Below are 27,464 nucleotides of genomic sequence, written 5' to 3' on the forward strand. Positions count from 1 at the left end.
CACACACACACACACACACACACACACACACACACACACACACACACACCACCATTGACATCTTGGATTTCATCAACCCCAGACCATGCTTGATGACTCTCCAGCTGGGTAGGACAGCTGCTTGTGTACATTTTGAAAATCCAGAGTCTCAGGTAGGTGGTGCAGTGGATAGAGCGCCGGCCCTGGAGTCAGGACCTGAGTTCAAATCCAGCCTCAGACCCTTGACACTTAATAGCTGTGTGACCCTGGGCAAGTCACTTAACCCCAATTGCTTCATTAAAAAAAAAACCAAAAAAAAGAAAATCCAGAGTCTCCCCCTCCCTGCCACAATGAAACATCAGAAAAGGAATTTGAGGAGATTAAAATAGAGTTAGTGATAACTTTTCAGTAAAGAAGTTCAATTCAACAAGTATAGTGGAATATATAACCAGTATAGTGGAAAGATTTTTTGGCTCTGAGGTCGGAAGTTCAAATCCTACCTAGAGGCAACTAGGTGGCAGATAGAGCACCTGGCGTAGAGTCAGGAAGACCTGGGTTCAGATCTGACCTCAGGCAGTAGCTATGTGACCCAGGGTGAGTCACTTAACCTTTATTTGTTTCAGTTTCCTCATCTGTAAAATGAGGGTAATGATAGCACCTATCTCCCAGAAGGGTTGTGAGAATCAAATAGGATTAAAAAACTGCTTACCACAGTGCCAGGCACATTGTAGGTGCTATATAAATGTTAGTTATCGTGGTTACCTCTGAAACTTACTACTTTTGTGACCCTGGGTAAGTCTTTACTGAGGCACTCTTTCAGCCTCAGAGAAAGGGTGTTGGACTTAATTTCTGGGATCTGAAAAGGGGGAGCGGGAAGAAAGGAGAAGGCAGTTACTTGAAAGCATGGTGGCAAATGAGCAGTGTACCCAGGAGAGGTGCGAAGGATGCAGGGGGCTGCAGGGACAGAGGCATCTTCCAGGGTGCAAGAGGACTAATTTTGTAAGCATTTCTCCAATGGAGTTTCTTCCCCCACCCCCAACAAAATGGGTAGGCCCAAGTCCCCTCCTCCTTCCTGCACCAGGATTTGCTTTTTTTTTTTTTTTTAAAGAAGACAGCTAGATTTAAAGTTTATTGGCAAACACTGCACAGTTTTGAAAAACAAAAACAACAAAAAACCTGCCCCTGCGTTCTGATTGGCTTTCCGGATGCACCTTCCCAGTCACCTATAGTCATAAAAAATCCCCACTACATGAAATAGCCTCTTAGACCTGGGGGATTTCTGATGACCACGCAAGTTGCCATGTCCTTTACTGTATCCTGACCTGATGACCGTGATCTACAAAAAATTCAAGAGACATAATTTCTGGGTAATTAATAATTTTGTTAATTATGTTAGTGCATGAAAAATAAAAGGGGTCAGTGGCACTGTCAAATGCCAAAGACCCCTCAAGTAACTCATTCAACGCTTATATGCCCTTGGAAGAGTGGGTGTTCCTTAGGGTAGCAATCAACTCTGATTGGTTAACAATTAATGAGAAGAATGAGAGGTGGACCCATTCTAATGAGGGGTTGGGGGATGTGACTTTGATCATTCTTTCTCAGACCACACCCAGCCTTGACAGTCTACACAAAGGATCTACCCCTCCACCCAAGCCTGAGTAGAACACAAGGGGCTTCCCCACTTGGGTAGGGTCTGAACAAGATGGAGGAGAAAGTTAATCCAGAATGGTTGGACCAGTTTACAATTCTACCAGCAGTAGAATTAGTGTCCTATTTTTCCACATCCCCTCCAACATTTGTCATTTTCCTTTTTTGTCATATTAGTCAATCTGATGGATGTGAGGTAGTACCTCGGGCACTCATCTGAAGGCATGGTGGCAAAGTCTAGCAAATGATTATCAGCAGTGTCCTTCAGATATTTGTGATTTAGGAATTTCCATTTGCTATTCCTGTGCCTAGGAGAGGAGAGAGACCGGAGGCAAAAAAGACCAGCTAGGAGGCCGCTGCAGTAGTTCAGGAAAAAGGTACAACTTTGGGGAGAAGTATTATTTTCAAATAACCAGAACTGGTGTAACTGGTAAATAGAGGACAACTTTGATCCTCTTTAAAAATTCAAGAGAGATAAAACTCCCCATTGTCAACAAGTGTGGCATATGATTCTGCTTAAAATACTGTTCTGGGTAGGAGAGCGTTCCATGACCATGACTGTGGGTTATAAATAGCTAAACATAGCTGGAAAATGAGTTTTTGCTGCATTGGCCAACTTGGAAACAATTTATTAATAACCCTATGAACAGTGCCATGTTCCTTCCTGCTGTCAACTGCTCCCCACAAGATAAGGCATGTTCCTTCTAAGAACCCTGGCCGGGCGTTGCCAAGTGGGTGGGTGGGGCCTCTGACAAATCCTGGGATAGCAAGCCTGGGAGGAGGAATGCCTGGATTGTGGGTATGCACAGCCCAGGAATGCCAGGCTTGGGAGGCTTTTAGAGAGAAAAAAAAATCAGCAAAGCATTCAAGACATTGGGGGGAAAAAACCGATTTGATGAATTGACCTTAGAAATTTGCCCAGACCCGGATTCGTTTTCCCCTATAAGAATGCGATGTTTTTATTTGCTCTTAATGATTCAAAATAAATCACTTCAACAAAAAAGTCCATCCACTCTAAAGCACTCTGGTCAGTGAGCCCCTGAGCAGAGAGGAGGGAGGGTGGAGGGCAAGAACTCATATCAGTGTTAGGGATTCTGGTTGTTGGGGTCACATTTAAGCATGACTTTTAACCCTGTTCCCTAACTGGATGCTTCAAAGGCCTCCAGAACCTTTCTCAGAGGAAACGTGGGTGACTGAGGGCTTGACATTCACCGATTTGGATACAAGCATCAAGGTGGAAACACGCCTCTGATGTGTGCCTCCTGCATGGGGATCATCTCACTGGATTCATTTTTGTCATTTTTCTTGATTGGTGTTGATTCTGTGTCCTAATTTCAGGTTTAAAATAGCCTGGGCAAAGAGAACATGCCAAAGAAGATATATGAGAAAATACCTCACACGGCTCTGTTTTTTAAAAATTTATTTTTTAATTTATGGAATAAAACAAACATTTCCCTAACACAGTATAATAAAAAAGATGATTGCACATGAAACTGCAAATCTATTATATACAACTTGCTATTCCTTTTAAATATACAAAGTTATCATGTAAATTTCTTTTTTTTTTCTTCTCTCTCCCCCCATAACACTACTCTGTTAGGGAGATTTCGGAGTCCACTGTTGTAGATCATTTCATATCATATTACATCAAGTTTCTTTTCAGTGTATTGAATGATTTTGCTGATTTTTTCTTTTATTTCTCTTTTTTCTTCTTAAAAAATATTCTTGCTTGTTAGACAGTGGTGTCAAATTCACATAGCACTAAGGGCCACTAAGCCATACATAAGGATCCCTGCAGGCCATAGACAGAATTAGAAAACCACAAATCGACATTATCTTTCTTGTATTTTAAAAAAAAAAACAACTAAGTATTTTTCAATTACGTTTTAATGTGGTTCCATTAATTTAGTCTGGTTAAATTAAATCACTCCTACCAGTGGGGAGCGATATAAAGAGAATTCTCCATGTTTGACCCTTCTCATTATATAAGGGATGGCTAGGTTGGGTAGGGAGGATGTAGGAAGAAATCCAGGTAATGTAAAAACAAAACATATCAATAAAATCTATTTAAAATATGGATAGCCTGAAGAATTGAGGGAAGGCAACAATGAAGTAATTTCCCAAGCAGTTTTCCCATTTTTCCATTTTTTTTTCAAAAGCACAACTTGCTTCTAAGAAGCGTTTCATTGGCCCTTTGCTCTCAATCTTTGCTGTAACTATTTACACTTTTCCCCTCTAAGATTGCTCCCCATATACTCTGCATTTATCTTGTATATTCTAATTTACATATGTTGTTGGGGCCCCCCTTAGACTAGGTTCCTTGAGGGCATATACTTGGCTTTTTTCTTTATATCCCCAGAGCTTGGCATAGTGCCTGATTTTTTTTTTTATTTTTATTTTTTTAATTTTTAGGCAATTGGAGTTAAGTGACTTGCCCAGGGTCACACAGCTAGTAAATGGCAAGTGTTTGGTCTGAGACTGGATTTGAACTCTGGTCCTCCTGACTTCAAGGCCAGTGCTATATCCACTGTGCCACCTAGCTGGCCACATAGTGCATAAGAGCTTAGTGAGCGTTTAAGAAGGAGCTGGAATTCAAGAATACCTGGAAGGACCAAACTGCATCACAGCAACACATTTTAAAAAATCCATTAGCAAAGAATATAATAGAGATTGTAGCATGAACAATTTTATTTCAAAGAAAAATGATATCTTGTAATTAATTGTATTTAAAGTGCATTTGCTGGAAATCAAAACAGCTCTGAGTTACCACCTCACACCTATCAGATTGGCTAAAATGACAAAAAAGGAAAATGATAAATGTTGGAGGGGATATGAAAAAAAAAGGACACTAATGCATTGTTGGTGGAGTTGTGATTGATCCAACCATTCTGGAGAGCAATTTGGAACTATGCCTAAAGGGCTATAAAACTGCATATCCTTTGACCCAGCAATACCTCTACTAGGACTGTATCCCATGGGGATAAAAAGAAAAGGACCCACATGCACAAAAATGTTTATAGCAGCTCTTTTTGTGGTGACAAAGAATTGGAAATCAAAGGAATGCCCATCAATTGAGAAATGGCTGGACAAGGTGTAGTATGTGATTGTGATGGAATACTATTGTGCTGTAAGAAATGATGAGAAAAACTTGGGAAAACTCACTTGAACTGATGCAAAGTTAAGTGAGCAGAGCCAAGAGAGCAGTGTATACAGTAATAGCAATACTGTATGATGATCAACTGTGAATGACTTAGCTATTCTCAGCAATACAATGATCCAAGACAGTTCTGATGGATTTATGATGAAAAATGCTATCCACCTCCAGAGAAAGAGCTGATGGTGTCGGAATGCAGTTTGAAGCATACTTTTTTTTTCTTTCCTTATTAATCTTGGGGATTTTTTGGTCTGCATTTTCTTTTGTAACATGGCTAATTTAGAAATGTTTTGCATGACTGCACATGTATAATCTGTATCAAATTGTTTGGAGGGGAGAGAGGGAGAGAATTTGGAACTCAAAATTTTAAAAATGTTAAAAATTTTTGTTTACATGTAATTGAGAAAAATAAAATAAAATAAATGAAAAAATAAAGTGCATTTGCCCAGATAAGAGAAATTATAGTAAATTATAAACTTTTTTGTGTCAGTTAACATCTCCTAGTCTTTCTGTTGTTAAATATTTATTGATTAAGTACGGCAGCTAGGTGGTACAGTAGATATAGTGCTGGGCCTGAAGTTAGGAAGACCAGAGTTCAATTCCAGTCTCAGATACTTACTAGCTGGGTGACCCTGGGTAAGTTCCCTGTTTGCCTCAGTTTCCTCATCTGTAAAATGAGCTGGAGAAACAAATGGTAAACCACTCTAGTATCTTTGCTAAGACAACCCCAAATGGGGTCACAAAGAGTCTGACACAACTGAACAACAGCAACAAAGTTTTAGGGGGAGGGAAAAGGACTATGTTATCTTCAAGACATTACAATATTCTTTTAATGCCCCCCAGAAGTAGAAACATGTCTTTTCTTTTTTTTTCTTTTTTTTTTGGTTGAGGCAGTCAGGGTTAAGTGACTTGCCCAGGGTCACACAGCTAGTGAGTATCATGCGTCTGAGGCCGGATTTGAACCCGAGTCCTCCTGACTTCAGGGCCGCTGCTCTATCCACTGCGCTACCAACAAAAGCATGTCTTTCAAACCAGCCGTCTGGCAGAGTTGTTAGACAGCTACAAGTCATGGAATGCAATTGTCTCTGAAGAATGAAAAAACAACGTGTCATCGAGCAAGCGACGGAGAGGTGTTACAACATACAAATAAGGAATTTGGAAAAAAATGCTGGAGTAAAGGATGTCATTAAAGAAATGTATGATCAGAATGGAGGACAAGTTGGTCATATGGCAATGATTGATACCGGTCCCCTTTCCTGTCCTCACGAAATCAGGACAAATCGAGGAGGGTGCCTGCAGCCTCGGTGGGTAGACTCCCTGAGTTGAGTTCGTGGGAGGGAATGGATACCAGACAGAGTTGTGATCCGCATCACTGAGGGGAACGTGCAGACGGGGGATCATAGAACCAATGGAACATTTCAAGTATTTGAGGGCTAGATCTCTGGGAACCCTCTGAGTAACCAGTTAAAATGGCCGGGCTCCTGTCTATTTTTGCAACCTTTCACTGGGCAGTCAGAAGCTGACTCAACAGCACTTTCCTCTTCTTTAAAAATTTAATTAAGTCGTGTTGAATTGCAGCCAGTAGATGAACTTGCTCAACATCACTTCTCTGGCAGAAAGCCAAATACCATCCAGGATGGGAAGCAAAGACGCCTCCCGATGGGGTCGTTCCAGTCTATGGAATTTGTTAAGAAACGGAATCCTTAGAGTGGAGGGGATGCTGGAGATAGAGTCAGAGGGCCAGGCCTCAATCCGGACCCTGCCGTGTACTTACTACCTATGTGACACACGAGACAGTTAATCTCTCTTGGCTTCAGTTTCCTCATCTGTCAAATGAGAGGGGTGAGGGAGTGCACTAGATGACCTTCCTCTAAACACATGATCTTATGACTGGATGGGGTCCAAGGTTCCTTCTCGCTCTCAGTACAATATCCTACTTCTGTGACCTTGGGACAACCACTTAATCCTCTGGTCTTCAGTTTTCTTATCCACATGAAGAGAGGCTTGGGTTGAATGATATCCCAGATCATGCCCCATCTTCCGCCTCCCGAATCCCGGTCCTGACTCGCCAGTTGTCTGCAGGGCATTGCTTGGGTGCCCCATCTTCCTCTAAGATTTGCCATGTCCAGAGTGAAACTCATCCTCTTCCCTTAAACCCGCCTCTCATTTGCCCTTCCTTATTTCTGTCGCGAGCACTCCCGTCTGTTTAATGACCCAGGTTTGTAAGCTTGGGGTTAATCTTGACTGCTTCTTCGCCATAGACAAGGTCGTGGCTGGTTGTCTTAACACTCTATGGCTTTTTGATCATATTCAGTTAATTCCCAGATCTTACTTATTTTGCCATCACATTTCTCATATCCACCCACCGCCTTCTTTTTGCTCAAGTGACCACCACCCTAGCTCAGTCTCTTGCCGCTCTCTGCCCAGACCTGTTGCCACAGCCTTCTAGTCTGTTTCTCTGCCTCGAGATCCTCCCCTCTGCATTTTGTCTCCTACTCAGCTGGTGAAATAGCTTTCTAAAGCACAGGGGTGATCCTGTGATTCTCTTGCCCCCAAATCATCAGTGACTCCTATTGCCTCTAGGACAAAGTTCTTCAATCTGGCATTTAAGGTCCTCCGCAGTCTGGCCCCAACCTGCCTTTTCAGATATATTTCAGAGTCCTTTTCACATAATTCTGTTCCAGTCGAACTGTATTTCCAGCTGAACTTGACCTTTCATCTCCAGCCTCTGGGCATTTATACAAGCTGTCCTGAGCTTACCGCGCCTCCTTCTTCCTTCAAGGCTCAGCTCAGGCACCATATATTCCGCAAGGGCTTCTCCGTGCCTCAGTTATTAGTGTTCTCTCCCTCAAGGTACCTTGGATTTACTTCTCTCTCTACAGACATATTTCATTTTTATCTCTGAATCATCGGGGCTTAGCAGTGCCTTGCACGTAGTAGATATTTAATAAGCATTTGTTGAATTAAATTAAGCCAAATCTAACCTCAAACCCCGCCTTCTTTGAAATTTCATTATTTCTGAAGTCGATACCACCCATCCAGTCATCGAGGCTGGCAACCTTGTCGTCGTCTCTGAGGCCTCACTCCCTCTCACCCCACATATCCAGTCGGTTGCCCCGTCTTGCCAATACTACCTTTTCATCATCTCTCAGATTGGTCCCCAGTTCAGGTCATCACCTCCTGGCAGGGCAGCTAGGTGGCACAGTGGATAGAATGAGGGACTTGGGGTGAGAAAGACCCAAGTTCAACTCTTTCTTTAGACAGCGACTAGCCGTGTGACCCTGGGCAAGCTTTATCTGCCTCAGTTTCCTCATCTGTAGAATGGGGGTGATAATAGCACCTACTTCATAGGGTTGTTGTGAGGATCAAATGATATAATATATTTAGAGCATTTTGCAAATCTTAAAGTGCTCTATAAATATTAGCAATTAATAGGCTTTTAATCGGCCTTCCTCCCTCAAACACAGAATCCTCTGTTTGAGGTCCAAAGCTCTTCATAACTCCCCCCACCCCTTTCCAGTCTTCTCACACCTTACAACCCCCCACCCCCATGGACTCTGCAACCAAAGGATGCTGTGCTTGAACTAGGCACTCCATCTCTCAAGCTCTAGGCATTCTCTCTGGCTGTGCCCCATGCCTGGACCTCTCTCCCTTCACATCTCCATACCCTGGCTGCCCTGGCTTCCTTCAGTCCCAGCTAAAATCCCACGTCTACAGGAAGGCCTTTCCCAATCTCTCTGAATTCTACTGCCTTCCCCCGTTAATCGTTTCCTATTTATCCTGCACGATTGTAACCTCCTTCAGGGCAGGGACTGTCTTTAGCCTTTCTTTGTATCCCCTGGGTTTGTGCGTGACACTTAGGAGGCTTAATTAACAGTTGTTTGTTGACAAAGTGACTGGAGAAGAGATCTCTCTGAGTCTGGGAGCTAAAGAGCAAACATTTCATGGGCTCCTTTACATTCTCTACATGCCTCTCTCCATTCTTTCTGGACGTTCTCACCACTTGTTCCTTATGGTGTCACCATGCCTTTCCAGTGTGATCCTTTCATTTTACAGAGGCAGAAACTGAGGCGAGAGAGGGCAAGTGACTTGGCCAAAGTCACACGTGGAGTGAAGAGCAGAACCAGAACTCAAATTTGGTCCTTTGCTTACAAATCCGGAGTTCCGTCCTCGCTGTCGCTCAGTTTCACATTCATTCTCCTCCCGTAGTAACCTGTAGAAGCAATATTGTTGACGGACGGTCTTAGCATCATCTCATAAACGGAGATGGATTTCCTCCCAGCTCCTTGAGGGGCTACATGCCGGAGGTATTAATTGGGAGACTCTTTGGGCACTAGCCACTCCCAGATCATTCTAGCTCACACCAGCATTTTCCGCCAAGAATATTCACCTTTACAAGTGGACTGAGAATGTCCTGGTCTTATTCTAGTCATTTTATTGAAGTATTATTTATGACCAGAATTCCACATGGCATAATCTAGGAAAAAGATGGCAGTAGGCTCAGGTACAAAGTCTAAATATCCTTCATGGGCGTTAATATTTTAGTAGAGATCCTTATCGGATCCTTAGGTAATAGTCCTCAAGGGACACAATGGAGTGCAAATGATGGAGAGTTGGGCTTGGAGTCAGGAAGAACCAGGTTCAAATCCTGCCCCCGGTACTTACTAGCTGTATTTGAATAGGAAGTCACTATTCTCCGAGACTCAATTTCCAAGATCAGTAGGGACAGGGTGGCCTAGTAGATAGTGTGTTGGAGTCAGGAACACCTGGGTTCAAATCCTGTCTCTCTAATTTACTGTAAGGATGACTGTGGCCAAGTCATTTAACCTGTATACCCTTTCAGCGAGCCCACGGGGTTGCAAAACGGTTTGTTGGATGAAGCGTCCACACTGGGCGTTCTCGAGGCTAAAGAAAGGTGAGATCCCATATTTTTGGGATGCTATCATATCCAAAGGATATGTATCTCCTTCTGGAAAACAAATCTCTAATTGACTGATCTTTATAAGATCTTGTGAAGTGGGTCAAGTCAGATTTACTGTTGTTGTTGAGTTCAAATCCGACCTCAGACAGTTACTGGCTGTGTGACCCTGGGTGAGGCCCCTGTTTGCCTCAGTTTCCTCACCTGTAAAATGAGCTGGAGGAGGAAATGGCAAACCACTCCCGGATCTCTGCCAAGCAACCCCAGATGGGGTCTTGAAGAGTCGGACGTGACTGAAAGACAACACCAGCAGGCATGTAGAACAAAGGCCTCCCAGCTCCACTCCCCCCTCCAATCTTGCACGATTAGGCTCTAGGGTAATTTGCATGACCCAGCGACATCTTAGGGATTGGAAGGAACTCGTTGCAAACCAGTTACTAGGAGGGACCAAAGAATATGCTGCTGGAGGAAGAGAAGGAGTTGAACGAAAATAGATTTGGTCTCACAGAATGAGGTGAAATAGCCTCGCACTCTGGTTCTGCTTAAAAAAAAGGCACTCTTCTCTTAGGAAAGAGAATCAGCAGGTGACGGCAGCAGCTCAGCAGAGAACCAGCAGCAGAGGGCGGTCAATGGAGAAAGTGGACCAGTAGACCAGAGAAGGCAGTCCAAAGATATTGGAGTGGTTTGCCATTTCCTTCTCCAGCTCATTTTACAGACGAGGAAACTGAGGCAAACAGGGCCGAGTGACTTGGCCAGGGTCACACAGCTAGTCAATGCCTGATGGCGGATTTGAACTCACAAAGATGAGTCTTTCTGACTCCAGGCTCAGCACTCTATTCACTAAGCCACGGGCAGTAAGGAGCAGCTTAAGAGGCTGAGATAATCCAGGTGGGATTCAGTTTTAGGAATGCAAGACTAGATATATTGCCTTCTCTACGGGTTGCATGGGAACCTTTGGAAGAATATACTTACTCATATGTGCTTAGATATTTAATTAAATTTTGCTTTGAGTTAATGTTGCCTCTGATTTGACCAAGTAAAAGGAAGACATAAGTGGGGATTTTGAGCAGTGGATTTGAATAGCTGCCTACCCAAAACATGCCTGGAACCTGGACATAGCTTTGAGGCACCCTGATTGAGGATTTGTTGTGGTCGTCATTACGAAAGGCCTTCCCCAATACCATGTTGCTATTGGCAAGTGACTAGAGCAGCCTAGTTTGAGGTCTGGCTGGTGCCGTGCTGGACGGGCCTCAATAACCAGCCCAGGGATAGTTGGTGCGTTTGTCGTGTGATGACAACCCCAGCTAAGTGCCTAACCTCTAGTGGATGGAACTTTTTGGTGACAGCTCATGAAGAGTGACTAATAAGGCCCGGGAGGCTTGGGATTTGTGTCTGTCAGGATGCAGAATCGCAGAGTTTTTGAAATATTGAAGCTCTTTGCGGTCTCAGAGCCTTTCGTCATTACAATTTGCCTATGTCAGGGTCATGTGATATTTCAGACCTACTGTGGTGTTCATGGTGCTTCCTGGGAAACTTCAGAATTCCTGCCAGCTTTGCTTGCTCTGAGTGAATCATAAGTTCTAGTTATGCTGGGTTCAAATCTTGAATGAATAAATTTAAATGAATAATGCATTTATGAAGCATAACTATGTGCAAAGCACTGGGAATACAAAGTATCAGCTGTGTGGCCTTGGGTGAGGCATATACCTCTCCTGGGCCTCAGTTTCCTTATCTACGAAATGGGAGAGCCGGATTAGATGACCTCTAAATTCCTTCTGGCTCTGAATCTTTGATCTCTGATCCAGTTGGGCGTGGTTGCAGGGGAGAGGTGATCTCCATGGACTTTGAAGAATTTGAATGGATACATGCTGGAAATATTAATTGGGAGACTCTTCGGGCATTAGCAGTTCCCAGATCATTCTCGCTCACACTAGTATTTGGGTTTGAGTAAAGCCAAGGGGAGAAAGGTCTGTTTCCTTTTCATTTCTCCAGGAGAAGTTCCCCAGAGTTCCTAAGCCAATTACTTTCTCTGGGTTTGAGTCACCTGATCTGTAGTAATACATGCAGTGCCTACTACCCAGAGCTGTTGGGATATTTGGTCCCCTAGTCCAGATTTCTGATGTGCAGTCGACTGACAAAGAGTAGAAGGATTCCCCACGTCTTAACTCCATTATCACTTTACAAGTGTGGAGACCTTTCTCAGATGAAATCAAAAGAAGACTGGCCGTTGGTTAGGAAAAAGAAATTGGCCATGCCTCGGGGTTGGGGTGGGGTAGTTTGGTGGGTGGTAGTTAATTAGCTTAGCCTTGGAGCAGATAAGTCTATGAGGCAGTTGGGGAAGAATGTAAGGCTTCATTTCTCGGGGTAAGGAGAAGGGGATTTTAACTCTGCCCCTCCTCCCTATAGGCCCCAGCATCGAGCAGTGGAGCTACATTCCTGGAAGGACACCCCATCCAGGACGGGAAGAGGAGGCTGGGGAGAGTCCAGGTAGGAGACAATGGTCAAGCAGAGACACACACTCTGGATGGGCATGGCTACGGCCACTTGAGGCTGGAAGCAGCTTCAAGGATCATTCCCCCCTAAAAATGCGTGGAACGCATGTGTGGTCATGATGACCAAGCTTGGCCCTGAAGGGGAAATGAGAAAGTGTCCCTACTAACCTTCTTTGCAGAGGGGGGAGCTATGGGTGTGAAACGCTGCATACACTCTTAAGACTTGGCTGATGTATTGATTAGGTTTGCTGCAATTACTCTCCTCCCCTCTGTTTTTATTCTTTTTCAAGGGACGGATTTTTGGGATAAAGGAGAGAAATATATTGGGAAATGAATGCGATGCAAAGCCAAAATATATCAACAAAATATATTTTAGAGTGAATTGTTGGGTCCTAGCTTTAGTGAAAGGGAGGGACACTCTAATCCTTGGCAGTACAGATGAAAGGGATTTCATACTGTGGTCAATTTGAGGAACATTCCAGCTTCTATCACCAGCCCTTTATTGGGGGAGGGGGTAAGAGGGAGGAGGAGGGAGAGGGCCAGTTTCAACACAGGCTCTTTAAAGAGCCTGGAGGAAGAGTCAGATTCTTGTGTATCCAGAGCGCCATCTGGCGGCCAAACGACTTACACGCCTTGAGGTTGCTTGAAGGCTCTCTCACCTCCATGCACAACGAATTGTAATTCTCTGGGTGGGTATATTACAATGGGGGCAGCTAGTGCTTAAACCTCCCCTCCCCCCAGTATTTTCATTGATCTCATCACTTTACACAGTGTGACACTTAATCCTGAAGCTTAAAATTAATTTAGGGTTTTCTGTCTCGCGGCCAGACAGAGCCATGGGATGCAGCACTCAGAATTTGTGAGTCTCCCTTTATCTAGGGAACACAAAGTGCTTTTATAACATGGATGAAAATGCTCGTGTCAATAGAGGGCAAAGAGAACAGTGTGTGGAGGGGATTACTTGATGTTGGGTGTCCAAGTTCATGTTAAACAACTCTATTTTCCATTTTTAAAAGCAAGTGTCTCCAGGAGACAACCTTTATACAAACCTACTCCCTTCTGTAGCGGCTTTAATTAATTAATTAATTAATTAGATTGTGTCTTTGATCTCCAGTTAGGCGAATGAATGAATGAAAGCATTTATTAAGCACTTAATATGTACTGAGCACTGTGCTATAGTGCTGGGGGTTTGAATATTAAAAATAAATATAGTCCCTGCCCTCAAGATGCTTATATTCTAATGGCAGAGACAGTACCCAAAGGCAATGCTGGCTAGGAAATGATATTTTGGCTTGGAAAGTTCTAGAGGTGGTTACTGGAGCCATAGAGGAATAGAATGACACTCTATCCCATAGCAATGGTAGTATTGACTAGATTGTGTTTTCAGAGCTAGAAATGGGTATCAGGATGGGACAAGGGCACCCAATTAGCAGCAAGGTGTCTAGAGAGAAGATGGCTGGGAAGTGAAAGGAAAAAATGTGACTGGGGCTTCCTTAGCCTCCTGGTTGTGGTGAACTGCATGAGACACTCACCAGTCAGCTCAGGGTGGGAGTTCCCAATCACCAGGGCATGGTCCCTATTCCGAGTAACAGTACCACTGGTAAGGAGCTAGCAGTCATAAAATGAAGTGTGCCTGGAGCTGGTCTAGGGGACAGGTCACCAGAGGCACTCACCAATCAGAATAGCAGGGCTCTAATTCAAAGGTCTGGAGCTGGAAGAATTAAGTCTTCTAGGGAAGGGGTGTCAAACACCCAGTCCACCCCTGCATTCCTGCCTTCAACGCTTCAGAGTGCAGCTGAGCCAGACTAAAATGTAATTGGGAATATTTAACAAAATAAATGAAAAGCCAGAGGATGTAGATAATATTAATACGTGGTTTTCTTGGTCAACATGCTGCCTACAGGAATCCTTACTTATGGTTTAGTCAAGTAGCTCCCTTCTATTTAGGTTTGAAAATGACAAGCAAAGTGAAGACGCACATGACTTCAGCAGTGTGTTTGGTGTTTAGAACTCCTAAATAACTAATACATTGGATGACAGAATCAGAATGCAGAAAGATCTCAATGGCCCAGAACAACCAAATGAAGAGGAGAGAAATGTGTTAGAAATAAACGTAAAGACAAACTTTGGCTCTAAAGATCAATGTCAAAAATACAGAATGGGAGTGTGGTGAGATAGCTGTCAGTCTGAAAAGGATTTGTTTTTTGTTTTGTTTGATTTTAGCAGAAGGTCAATGTGATGGGGCAGCTAGGTGGCACAGTGGATAGCACCAGGCCTGGAGTCAGGAAGACTCATCCTCATGAGTTCAAGTCTGGCTTCAGACACTTAATAGTATGTTACTTGCCCAAGTCATTTAATCCTGTTCGCCTCAGTTTCTTCGTCTGTAAAATGAGCTGGAGAAGAAAATGACAAGCCACTCTAGTATCTTTGCCAAGAACATTCCAGATGCAGTCATGAAGAGTCAGACACGACTGAAACACAGCCAAGGTCAGTGTAAGTCAACGGTGTTAAATGGTGGCCAAAAAAGACACTGTGCTCTTAAACTACATTAAGGGAAGCACCATGTTCACGAGTAGGAAGGTGATGGTCCCACTCTTCTGCGCCCAGGTCAGACTAAATCTCAAGTACGGTGTTCAGTTCTGGGAGCCACATTTTAGACGGGAGGTTGGTGGCTGAGTTGGGGAGCTCTACAGGAGAGGAGTCAAGAGGATGATGGGTCCAAGAAACTGGAGCTGGGGGGTGGGCAGGTGGGGAGAAGTGATGGCTGCCATCTTGTATTTGAAAGGCTGATCCACAGAGCAGCATTAGCCTTGCTTCCTTTGACCCCAGAGGGCAGAGCTAGGAGTAATGGTTAGAAATTGAAAAGAATCAGATTAAAGGCTTGAAAAAAGCTGTCCTAATGAGTAGGGCTATCCCGAGGTGAAATGGGCTGGCTCTGGACTGGTGAGTTCCCCCTCCCAGGGGATCTTCAATCAAAGGCTGGATGACCATATGTTGGAGCAGGAATTCCTTTCACGTCCTCATTGAGCTTAGATAGTCACTGAGGTCCATTTCAGCTCCATGGCTGAGGGATTTTCTATAAGAATGATCCTGTTCTTACAGGATCCTGTTCGCCCTCAAGAATGGCATCAAAAGAAACCACAACCCCTTGATTGGGGACTCTTCATCTGGGGTCCGCAGAGTCACAAGGATCTGTTGCTAGATTTCAGGGGGTCCGTAACTTTGAATGGGAAAATAAAAATTATATCTTTATTTCAATATAATTGATTTCCTTTGCACTTAAAAACATGATTTTGAGAAAGGGTCCATAGGTTTTACCAGTCTTCTAAAGGTGTCTACAACACACAAGAGTTAAGAACTCTTGCTTTAGATTTATTATGGGAAAATTATTTCTCACTGAGTTCATGTGCAGCCAAATAATGCTGTCTCAACACAGAAACTCTAGAAGTTAAAATCTAGGTTTTCTTATGCTTAAGCACAGGTTAGGGACTCAGAAAGATAATCCTGAACCAAGATTGGGGTTTGGATCAATTTTTTTTTTTTTCTTTTCACTTTTTAGTGATGTAGTCAGGGTTAAGTGACTTGCCCAGGGTCACACAGCTAGTAAGTGTCAAGTGTCTGAGGCCAGATTTGAGCTCAGGTTCTCCTGACTCCAAGGCCGGAGCTCCATCCACTGTACCACCTAGCTGCCCCTGGACCAAGCTTTTTATAGAGAAATATTACATCAGAGACAGGTAAGTAATCTTTTTTTCAACATATAACCCTCATGCTTCTCTAATGTCATTAAATTTAGCCCAAGGCTCAGAGCCAGGGGGAGACTTTCACAAAAATAGAGCCAGTTAAATGACTTGAAGTTCCCTTTTGGCTTCTTATCTCAGGAACATCAAAAATCTTCCCTTACTATTATCATTCCACTTGTCAAGAGCCAAGTTTTAGCCAGGTAAGGTTAATATTAACAGGAGGCAGCCTTAGGTCAGTCAAATATCCAAAAGAAATGGCCCTGTGCCCCAGATTAATAAAAATTCTCAAAATAGATTCGAGGGTAATTGACAGAGCAGTGGTTTTCTTTTCTTTTTTTTTTTTTTGTTGTAAGGCAATTGGGGTTAAGTGACTTGCCCAAGGTCACACAGCTAGTATGTGTCAAGTGTTTGGTCTGAGGCCGGATTTGAACTCAGGTCTTCCTGACTTCCTAGGGGCAGCTAGGTGGCTCAGTGGATAGAGTGCCAGTCCTGTCATCAGAAAGACTCATCCTGTTGAGTTCAAGTCTGACCTCAGACACTTATGAGCTCTGTGACCCTGAGCAAGTCACTTACCCGTTTGCCTCAGTTCCCCATCTGTAAAATGAGCTGGAGAAGGAAATGTCAAGCTGCTTTAGTATCTTTGCTAAGAAAACCCCAAATGGGGTCAGGAAGAATGGAACACAACTGAAACAACTGAACAACAACTTTCTGACTTCAGGGCTCTCTCCAGAGCCCCACCTAACTGCCTCAGGGTGGCCAAGGAATGGGAACTTTGGATTTTGATTGAAACTGATTTCCCCTTCACAGCCAATTAACTTAGGGACAGTTTCTATGTGGATGTTTTCCTTTTTATTTTTAATAGGATTTTATTTTCCCCCCAATTATATATCAAGACAATTTTTAGCATTCTTTTTTAACAAGATTTTGAGTTCTAAATTTTTCTCCCTCCCTCCTCTTCCCTCTTCCTAAAACGATAGGCAATTTGATATAGGTTATATATGTGCAATTATGTGAAACACATTTCCATGTTAGTCACAGTTGTGAAAGGAGACATAGATCAACAGGGAAAAAAACATAAAAAAATAAAATAAATGAAAAAAGTATGCTTCGATCTGCATTCAGAGTCCCTCAGTTCTTGATCTGGATGTGGACGGCATTTTCCATCGGGAGTCCTTTGTACTTGGCTTGGACCATTGTGTTGCTGAGAAGAGCTGAGTCATTCATAGCTGATCATCACACAGTGTTGCTGATACTGTGTACAATGTTTTCCTGGTTCTACTCTTTTCACTTTGTATCAGTTCATACAAATCTTTCCAGGTTTTCCTGAAATCTTCCTGCTCATCATTTCTTATTGCCGGTCCATTCCATTCCATTGTAAATTGTCCATTGTAAATTGGACAATTGTAATCCCCACATAGGCCTTCAAAGAAGTGAAAGTGAGGAGGGAGTTTTTCAGGCACCAGGGAACCCAAAATGAGATCAAGACTTCATAACAGCACACAGTCAACAAAACTGAGAGTGGAGACTACGAAGTCCTCATAGATTAGACTGAAGGGGGGTCCAGGAGTGTGGGGTGGGACTCGGGGGACAGGGAAGTATTGGAAGATAGGCAGGGTTGGTAAAAAGTGCCTTCTGCCGTATAAAAGTGTTTACCTAGAGATAGAACAAATAAGAAGATTGCCAAAAGCCAGAGGATCCTAATTGTCATGGCAATTTGAATCTGCCTTGTCTAGAAATCCTTGGGCTTGATCTGTTGCCATCTAACCTCAGACAAGCTGAATCTGGGAACAAGGTATAAAAGAGGAGTTTGATCATGCAGGGACTAATTCCTTGCACATTTTTATGGAAGGCTGGGTCAGCCTTTTTATTTTTGCCCTTCGTGAGGTTTCATTTAATTATTTAAAACCCTGGCATTTTTTTTTTTTTTTGGCGTGATAAGCCATATAAGTCCATTTATTAGAAGAAAGACGAAGAAGGTAGAGGAAGAGGAGGAGAAAGAAGAAAGGACAAAGAGGAAAGGGAAAAATAAGGAAGAAAAGAAAGAGGAGGAAGAATGAATAAGAGGAAAAGGAAAAAAAGAAGGAAGAAGAACAGAGGGTAGAGAAAAGTAGTTGTGAGTTGTGTACTATTTTCAGAGCCATCAGGGCAAGGGAAAAGTGAAACTTTACATTCCCTTTTGGCCAGGGACTTGATAAGGACATGAAAAGGGCAGTAAGAAACTGGTAGACAGCACGGAGGACCCACCAAGTGGCGATGGGGATGTGTTTAGCCACAGGTGCCTTCAGTTTATAACGCAGGAACACAAGCTTGAGAGTCAGGTCACCTCAGAGCTCTGTACAGAACTTCAGTGTGGTTCTGGCCATTTCCTTCTCATACATCGCATCAAATATTTCATTCTGGGCCACCGTGAAGTAATTCTTCCAGTCACCAACAATCCCTGAAAAACAGAAAAGATAGGGAATGAAACTTCCAAACCATTTGTTTGTGAGATAGGAAAGGAATGGGTTATGAACTAACATAGGGTTTATATAGTGCTTTGATATATTACTTTATTTGATCCTCACAACAACCCTGTGAGGTAGGTGCTATTGTTATCTCCACTTTATAAATGGGGAAACTGAGGCAGGCAAAGTGCTTTGCTCAGGGACACAGAAGTAGGATGTATCTGAATCCAGTTTTGGACACAGGTCTTCCTGACTCCAGGTCCAATACTCTCCCCTGAGCCATCTAGCAGCCTCTTATGAGAGTTCTTGAGTTTTATCTCAAAAGGTCAAGATGGGCCAGCTGGAGGCTCTGATTTGAGGCATGAGCTTGTTAAGAAGCATGAGAAAATGCTTAGAGAACAAGACGTAGGAAGAGGTGTTAGAAGAAAAAGCAGGAGAGTGAGCCCAGCCCAAGAGAGGCACAAGAAAACCCACAAGGCTTGCCACTGAAGTAGCCACTGGTCAGTTTCTTTGCTGGGAATTTGGAAGAGAGGTTCTGCTTTGCTGATTGGCTGGAGAAGGCCAGCTGCTGGAAGCTCATTGGAAGAGAGCTGAATGCTGCAGCTAAGTGGAGAGCTATCAGTAGTCTTCTACCAACATCTACAGGATGAGATGGGGAAGCCCATTCTGCCTTCTGCTCTCTTCCCTTGAATATAATGTTTTCATGAGATCCTACATAGGACTTTTAATAGAATTTTTTTTTTTTTTTGTGAGACCCTAGATATGACTTTAAATACAAGTTTGTTTTTTTTCCCATGAGATCCTACACATGACTTTTGATGATTTTTTTCATGAGATCCTATAAATTTTGGCTTTTGATTGAGTTTTTTCATGAGATTCTACATATAGCTTTTGATAGAGATTTTTTTTGGTTAGATACTACATGTGGCTTTCGATAGAGATTTTTTTTTGTTAGATACTACATGTGGCTTTTGATAGAGATTTTTTTAGATCCTATGTGTGGCTTTTGATAGAGATTTTTTTCATGAGATCCTTGTGATGGAGGGGATATAAGGTACAATTAGGTGAGTTCAGATTGTTTGACTGCCTCAATCCAAAGAGTGGTGATTATTAAACTGATATCAAACAGGAGAAGGGTGTCTGGTTGAGTTTTTTCTATACAGTACCCTTTTCTGTTTGAAATCTTTATTAATTTCTTGAATGAAGGCCTATATGGCTTGCTCATCAAACTTGTCTGACACAGCCGAAAAGGAGAGCTAATCCATCAGATGGAAGGATTTGGATCCACGAAGGTCCAGAATGGTGGACTGAAACTAAAGAGATGGAATTTAATAGGGCTAAAGGTAATGTTTTGCACAAATATTTAAGAAGTTATATGCCCATGGATGGGATCATGAAAGCAATTTGTGTGAAAAAGAAAAAAAAACCCAAACCCAAACTGGAGGATCTTTATGAGGTGTGGGTTCAGAGGCAACATTGTGATATGGCAGCCCTGCCCTCCCTGCCTTCCCCACCCAAGCAACAATATTAGGCTGAATCAGCAGAAACATGGTGACTCCTTCTGTCCTCTGCCCTACTCAGACCACTTCTGGAGGATTGTGGTTAGTCCTGGGTACCCCACTTCGGAAAGGATACTCACAAATTGGAGAGTTTGTCCAGGGGAGAGTGACCAGGATGGTGATGGTATTTGAAATCTGTGGCAAGACACCTAACTTCTATCTGCCTCAATTTCCTCATCTATAAAATGGGGATAATAGTATCTACCTCCTAGGGTTGTTGGGTAGAACAAATGAAATAATATTTATAAAGCACTTAGCACAGTGCCTGGCATGTGATATGTAGTGGCACTATATACATGCTAGCCTCTATAATTATGATGATGATGATGATGATAATGATATTATATAATTTCTTCCCACCACACCAAACAATGAGAGCACAGAAATGGTTATTGAAATCTCCGGAAAATTGTTACCCTTCCGCATGTGAGAAGAGACATCATGATCCATCATTTTACTCGATATATTTGTGAAGTTCAACAAGGGGTTATTTTTCATCATTTCGAATGAGGTATGATGGATGATCTTCCTCAAGACCTCTTCATCTAGGTTCTTCCCCAGGAAATGCATCACCTTCTCGATTTCCTTCTTGGGGTTCTGCCAATGGGTAGAGAGATATTTCAAAAAAGCTAGTATGCCAAGTAGTTCAGTGAATTTGTTTTTTCTGGAATATGTCAGGGAGAGATGATGGAAGAGGGGGCTGGAGGTCAAAGAATGCATCGGATCCCTAGGCATCCTTCCCCTCCCCCTTCCCCACTCCCTCCAAGGCTTTTGTGGGGTTGCCTTTGCCAGCTGGTGGAAGTTGGAGCTGATGGGATGCTGCTTACTGCCCCTACCTTACCTCCTGCCAGGTATGGAGAATAGACCCAAGTGTGTCCCCTGGTTGCATTACAAAATGACTGCTGTTTTTTTATATGGTTTACCTTTAATTGGGTTCTCTTCCTCCCTCCATTTCATTATAATTAGAATAATAATAGCTAGCATTATACAGCACCTAAAGATTTCCAAAGAGCTTTACAGATATTATCTTAATTGATGTTCAATCCTGAGGAAGTAGGTGCATTATTATCTTCATTTTATAGATGTGAAAACCAGTATAGGTTTCTTTTTTTTTTTTTAAATTAAGTCAATTAATTTATTTTTAGTTTTCAACATTCATTTCCACAAGATTTTGAGTTCCAAATTTTCTCCCCATCTCTCCCCTCCCCCCACCCCAAGCCAGTCTACATTCTGAATACTCCTTCCCCTAATCTGCCCTTCCTTCTTTCACCCCGGCCCGCCCCCACCCTTCTCTTATCTCCTTCCTCTTCTATTTTCCTGTAGGGCAGGATAGATTTTTATACCCCATTGTCTGTATATCTTATTTCCCAGTTACATATGAAAATAATTTTAAACATTCTTTTTAAAACTCTCCCTCCCTCCCTCCCCACCTATCCTCATTGAGATGGCAAACAACTCAATACAGGTTATACATGTGTACTCATGCAAAACACTTCCGTAGTAGTCATGCTGTGGAAAACTAACTATATTTCCCTTCATCCTATCCTGTTCTTTGTTTATTCTATTCTCTCTTTTGACCCTGTCTCTCCTCAGAAGTGTTTGCTTCTGATTACCCCCTCCCCCAATCTGCCCTCCCTTCTATAAATCACTAGATCCATGGCTTACAATAAATTCATTTTTTCAAGATCAATAAAAACAAAAACCCAAACCATCAAGGAAAACTGTATATATTTAGTTTCCTTGTTATACGAGGTATGACTGTAAAGTGACATGACAAACAGATTTTTTTTTGGGGGGGGCCAGATACAAATGAAAGATCAATCTTTTTAACCTCATACCTCATATAGTACATCTTCTGGAAGACAGTTTCAAATTGGTAGGTCACTCTGCTAGCTGAGAGTGGAGCATAGCAATTCCTCATTCAAAAGACTGTCATTCCACAACTGGATGTCTCATTGGGTGCAAGAAAGAAGTCTGTTAAGTACCAAGGTATCACTCCTTAGGTCTGTAATTGCAGTAAGGCTGTATGTATGGCCCCCATTTGAGAGCAGTACTATGGAGAACTGTTTATTCCTTTGAATGATTGTTTTCTATGTGCAAAACTATCTGGTAACTTACTATCTTTTAATAGAATTAAAATTCCTTGGCATGATTAACACTCATTGTAGGAACTTGTATCCAGAATTCATTATTCCCTTTTCGCTGGAGTTGGACTTCCGTCTTTGTCTGGAAACGTCCTCTAGGACTAGAACTTTTCAGGATTCCTCACAAAGAATTTTAGCCGTTCTTACTATAAAAATACTAATTGATCCAACAAAAATGATCAAGAGAAAATATTGCCAAATAAACACAGCCACCTCTGTAGAGGAAAATAAGGCATCTGCTTTTAAAGCACTGGTTTGTATTTCATCTTGCCTGTTAGTTATTGGTAAAAAGACACTATTATGACATGACACAAAATGAGTGGAAAACATCTCATCGAGCAAACAAGTAGTAGAAAAAGACAACATGGAGTGGTGTCCCTGTAGTTCTTGAATTGTGGAAATCTATAGCATCTTTTTCTGAAGAAAAAAAATTCATCTCATCCATTAAGGTAAGAAAAGCAGAACTTAAGAATGTGACTAGAAAACCAGGAGCCTCGTGGATGTCAACGTGCATGAGTTTATGTCCTCTGTGTGGGCTGCATGGTGGAGAGAGGATTTGGAAGCACTGCCGCTGATTTTCATTTAAGAGTGTTGTAGTAACTCAAAGGAAGACGATATCTGTGGAAAAAGAGCTGTTTCTTCCCTAACTTTCTTCACGCAGTCTACTACAAGCCTCTTCGTGGCATTGGGGCAATTCTTGTATAGCTTACTGAGATCTGGAGATACGTACCCTCAACCAAACATAAATAGAATCTGATCTTGGTTGTTGATGTGTGAATATGGTAGCTCCCCTGTCATCAGTTCATACAGCACCATGCTATCTGATTGAAAGCTGAATGGATTATCGTCCTGCATGCAGATAACTTCCGCAACCATCCAGAGAATGGAACCTGTTGGCTGTTCCACTTGCTGAGAACCACTCCATCTAGATCTTACTGTTGCCAAACCAAAGTCTCCTATTTTCACTGTCAGACCTTCATGAAGAAATCCATTATTTGATTTCACAACTCTGTGAATGATGCTCTTTGCCCGTAAATAATCCATGGCATGTCTGCCAGGCAATGTCAGTAAGCTGGAACATCTGAAATTTGGTGTCCCGGACATGGAGATGCTTATGAAGACTGCTCCCCTCACACCACTGCGTCACAATTGCAGATTATCTTTAGTCATACAGCCCATGAACAACAGAATGTTAACATGCCTGGTTTTTTCCCCGAAGAGCTTTGAGTTCACCAGAGGTAAGGGGAAGTATTCATTTCTGTTCTTGCTGAACTGTGCAGATCACAGTGAGGTGGGGTGGAGTCCAGCATAGGTTTCTGAGACTGGATTTGAACTCAGGTCGTTCTGACTCCAGGTTCAGCACTCTTTCCACTGCTCTTCCTAGCTCCTTGAGAGTAGGGATTGCTTCATTCTTTGTATCTGGGTCCCCAGCACCCAACATTGTGGTTGGCCCATAGTAGACACATTAAAAAGCTTGTTTGGATGATTATAATGTATGTTCAATTTTAATTATTTTTAAAAAGTTAAGCGTTCACTAGATGCACATCGGGTGTGATGAAGGTTGGCCAAAGGTAACGATTCAGGAAGAAGTTTTGATTCCTTAGAGGCAAAAGGGCTAAGGATTATTCTTTGTTTCTGAGATATAGGGGTGGGTTTGGAAGAGGGGAACAGTGGACACTGAACTCATTGGACCTCCCACAATCAAGAGAGAGTATTGAAATCAACCCCCTAGGCAAATGCAATAAACCTATGAGGCAAACATAAACCTAGGCAGAGTCAGTGTCCAGTGGATTGGTGCTGGGGAATCTGGGAGGGGTCTCACTTGAGAATTTCTTCCTTGTCCTTCATTCCCACTGTCCTGTTTATTCCCATTACAATCTTGAGCTCTGTTCCACTTACAATTAAAAGGGGGGCTGCTCCCCTACAAATTATTGAGGGTTGTTACTACTTCCCACTACATGTCCCCTACAATGAAAAATTCAGTGTTTTCGTATTATGTTCTCCAAGGTAGTCTTCCTTCTTTTCCTTTTCTCTAACACAGCCAGAAAGACATCGGTGTTGAGGAGCCAAGACAAGGGAAAAATACAGTCCCTGATTTTCAGAGCTCCATTAAATGTTGAATGAGATTGGACTTGGGAGAGAGGACGTGGTCCTTTTTAACTTCACTCACATTTGTTTCCCTATTAATGTTAACTTTTTTATTATTATGAATTTGAGAAGCATCAACAAACACAAACATTTCTCTATTAAAAAAAACGGAAAATAGATGAAAGCATGAGTCTCTATGACGCATATCATGATTGAACAGCTTGGATTTTTTGGTTTATTTCCAATTTAACACTGTCCTGCTTGTCTGTGTCCCCTTCCGAACTTTCTTCTGCTCTCCTCTGAATATTTTAATGGCTTGGTTTTTCTTTTTCTTTCTTTATTTTAGGAATAAATAATCACTACATAGACTGAGTCATGGGTATAACTGGATTTTTTAAGGACATGAAGCTAGTCTAGTAAGATTTGTTTTTAATGATCTTGCATTAGAATATTTTATTATAAATTTTCTCTAACAAATATTTCAATATAGAAAAAGGTATCACTATCACCATTTTCCTATTCTCCTTCCTTTCCCCTATCCAAACCCTTGTAACAAATTTTTGTTGAAGTCGTTTCAGTTGTGTCTGACTCTTTATGACCCCATTTTGGGGTTTTCTTGGTAAAGATACTGGAATGGTTTGCCATCTCCAGCTCATTTTACAGATGAGGAAACTGAGGCAAACTGAGGGTTAAGTGCCTTGCCCAGGGTCACATAGCTAATAAGTATCTGAGGCTGGGTTTGAACTCAAGATGAATTTTCCTAGTGCTCTATCTATTGTGCCACCTAGCTGTCAAATCCTCACGTAGGCCCTGAAAATGTTTTATATTGCCCCTTTAGTCTAGCACTTCTCTGCCCAGATATGTTTATTAATTGTATATTTCTCTGCATAGTAGCCTCTTCTTCCCCCCCCCTTCTGTACAAAGAAGAAGGAAGTGGAGAAACAGAAGGAATATGATCAGCCCTAGTTATTTATAATTGAAATGGTCTGTTCCTAGCCCTCTGACCTTCCTCTCCTCACTAAGTCCAAATCTAAATAAATACTTGACTCTATTGTCAGGGCAAGGGCTTTGAATTTGTTCTTTTTCAAGGACAGAGGCTGGGTAGACATTCTGGGAAGCAGAGACAACCCTCTGAGACTGAACTCAGGTGTTTGTCTGGGAACTTGATCTTGTTACGTTTGTAACAGACCAAGGGGAAGGACTGCAGAAAATCTGATCTCGGGCAGAATGTGAGGCAGAAAATTGAATCCGTTCATTTTTTTCCCACTTGAGTCCTGAATTTTCCCTTTGTCATTCTGCCCACCAGGCATGTAAAAAAGGAAAGGGTTGGACTGTTCTCCACCTGGCACAGAAGCTGCTCGCTGGTTATAGATGAGGAATGATTCAGATTGTTTATACTTCCCTGGCAGTCATAACTGCCCCACCCTCTGAGATCAAACAGGGTACAAAAGGCTCCCTATTGACCATCTTCTATAGACTGAATCTGGAGGAGCATAATGAAGAGTTGAAACTATTTTAATATATGGCCAGGGCGCTTATGGCCACTGCAGTACTCATGATGGGCACAGAGAGGAATATGAATTTATATAGCACCTACCATGTACCAGGCACTGTCCTAAGCACTGTACAAATGTTACCCCATTTGATCCTGGGAGGTAGGTGCTATTATTATTCTCATTTTACAGTTGAGGAAACTGAGGCAAACAAGTTAAGTGACCTGCCCAGGGTCACATAGCTAGTAAGTGTCTGAGGATAGATTTGAACTTAGAGCTTCCTGACGCTAGGCTCTAACCACTGTGCAACCAGATACTTCTTAAAGAAAAAACATCCATAATAATGTCCCTGAGTGGTGACTTTCATTACTCAATTGGTCCTGGGTGGCTGTCATTAAATCTTTTTAGTCATGTCTGACTCTGTGTGACATCACTTGGGGTTTTCTTGACAAAGATACTGGAGTGGTTTGCCATTTCCTTCTCCCGTTCATTTTACAGATAAGGAAATTGAGGCAAATAGGGTTAAGTGACTTGCCCAGGGTCATACAGCTAGTAAGTATCTGAGGCCAGATTTGAGGTTTTCCTGATTTGAAGTCCAGTGCTGTATGCGCTATGTAGCTACCTAGTTGTCCTCCTGGGTAGCTACCAAAAAGGAATAGGAGAATTTGAGAAGCTTGTCAAAGTGAGGTTGAAGGATTTCTCTTGGATTCCATATTTTCATCCTTCAAGAAGAGGTTTATCTACCTCACCGACTTCAGATGTGGCTGTTAAAACTCCTTCACTCAAGAGTAAGAAACATAAAATGTAGAGAAGGTTCCATCTATAGGTTTTGATGAACAAAACAGAAGTTGCAAGTTCTACCAGGAAAAGATCAAAGGAGACTGTATAGGTCTGGTAAAAGGATGCCAGGTCAGTCACACTGTGTTAACAGACTAACACCCGTCATTGTAGTCTTTCCCTCACACTCTCCTAAATGGCCTTTGAATGGAATTAATTTTTCCTAAAGATTTTTTTTTGATGTGCTACAGTAAGCCAACTTGCTCTTGCAGAAAAGGACCATGCTTTCAAGGCCAGCAAAAAGGCAGAATGAGAAATAATACAACAAATATAATTTCTTCCATGTTCTTATTATGGGGAATTAGAGGTGTCGATGTCTATAAATTGTGGAGTTTGGAAGGGAATATAAAAATCAGAAAGCACAGGTGAGGTTGGTTGGTTGAAAGATGATATGTTGTCTTTCTCTTTTTGGCCCGGAGGAGCTTTTATTTTTCAGTATTTGCCTCAGACCTTTTTCTAAAGCCCAGAGGGGACTTTCTTTCTGCCTGAAGCAGAAGAGGTTCATGGAAGAGGTTCATGCTTTCTCTTTCTGGTTTAGAGGTGTGTCGTCCATTATGGTCCACTTAATTTCTGTCCATCCCCCATTGCCTAATCAGGAATTTCAGTTTAACCAAGGTCCAATAGAACCCTGGGAAAAGTACCTTTACTCCGTTCTCCTATCTTTCTAGAAGTATGTTCCCTGCAGTTTCAGTCACTACTTCTGTTGCCAATTTTCTTTATACGTATGTGGCATGCATCTTCTCCCTCTCTGAGTGAACCTATCTATTCATTCTCTGTTTGATTAAACTTGATGAGTTACATGATTTTTTAAAAAAAAAAGAAAGTCCCCCAATGAAAAAGTATTCTCCAGTTGAGCTAATTTTCCATTAATGATTTTTGTCTCTGCACTAAAATTTCTTCAGAAAGTCAGTCTGAGAGCATTTATCTATCTATCTATCTATCTATCTATCTATCTATCTATCTATCTAT

At 42.2% G+C, this 27,464-nt stretch overlaps 1 protein-coding gene and 1 long non-coding RNA gene across 4 annotated transcripts in view; one reads left to right on the top strand and one right to left on the bottom strand.

Annotated features, from left to right (window-relative positions):
• Positions 1-27,464, top strand: part of LOC114037595 — a 139,717-nt gene that overhangs the window by 51,078 nt on the left and 61,175 nt on the right. For both annotated transcript variants that reach the window (XR_003568466.1, XR_003568467.1), the window contains exon 2: positions 12,105-12,185. This is a non-coding gene — a long non-coding RNA (uncharacterized LOC114037595). The remainder of the gene's footprint in view (positions 1-12,104; positions 12,186-27,464) is intronic.
• Positions 17,984-27,464, bottom strand: part of LOC114037591 (sulfotransferase family cytosolic 1B member 1-like) — a 32,969-nt gene continuing 23,488 nt past the window's right edge. For both annotated transcript variants that reach the window (XM_027854507.1, XM_027854506.1), the window contains exons 7-8: positions 20,350-20,530; positions 17,984-18,367 (exon numbers count right to left, since the gene is read on the bottom strand). In XM_027854507.1, the coding sequence (XP_027710308.1) occupies positions 18,255-18,367; positions 20,350-20,530 (294 nt within the window). In that variant the 3' untranslated portion in view covers positions 17,984-18,254. The remainder of the gene's footprint in view (positions 18,368-20,349; positions 20,531-27,464) is intronic.

The sequence above is a fragment of the Vombatus ursinus genome, unplaced genomic scaffold (assembly GCF_900497805.2).
Source record: "Vombatus ursinus unplaced genomic scaffold, bare-nosed wombat genome assembly UNPS02010461.1, whole genome shotgun sequence".
Taxonomy (NCBI): Eukaryota; Metazoa; Chordata; class Mammalia; order Diprotodontia; family Vombatidae; genus Vombatus; species Vombatus ursinus.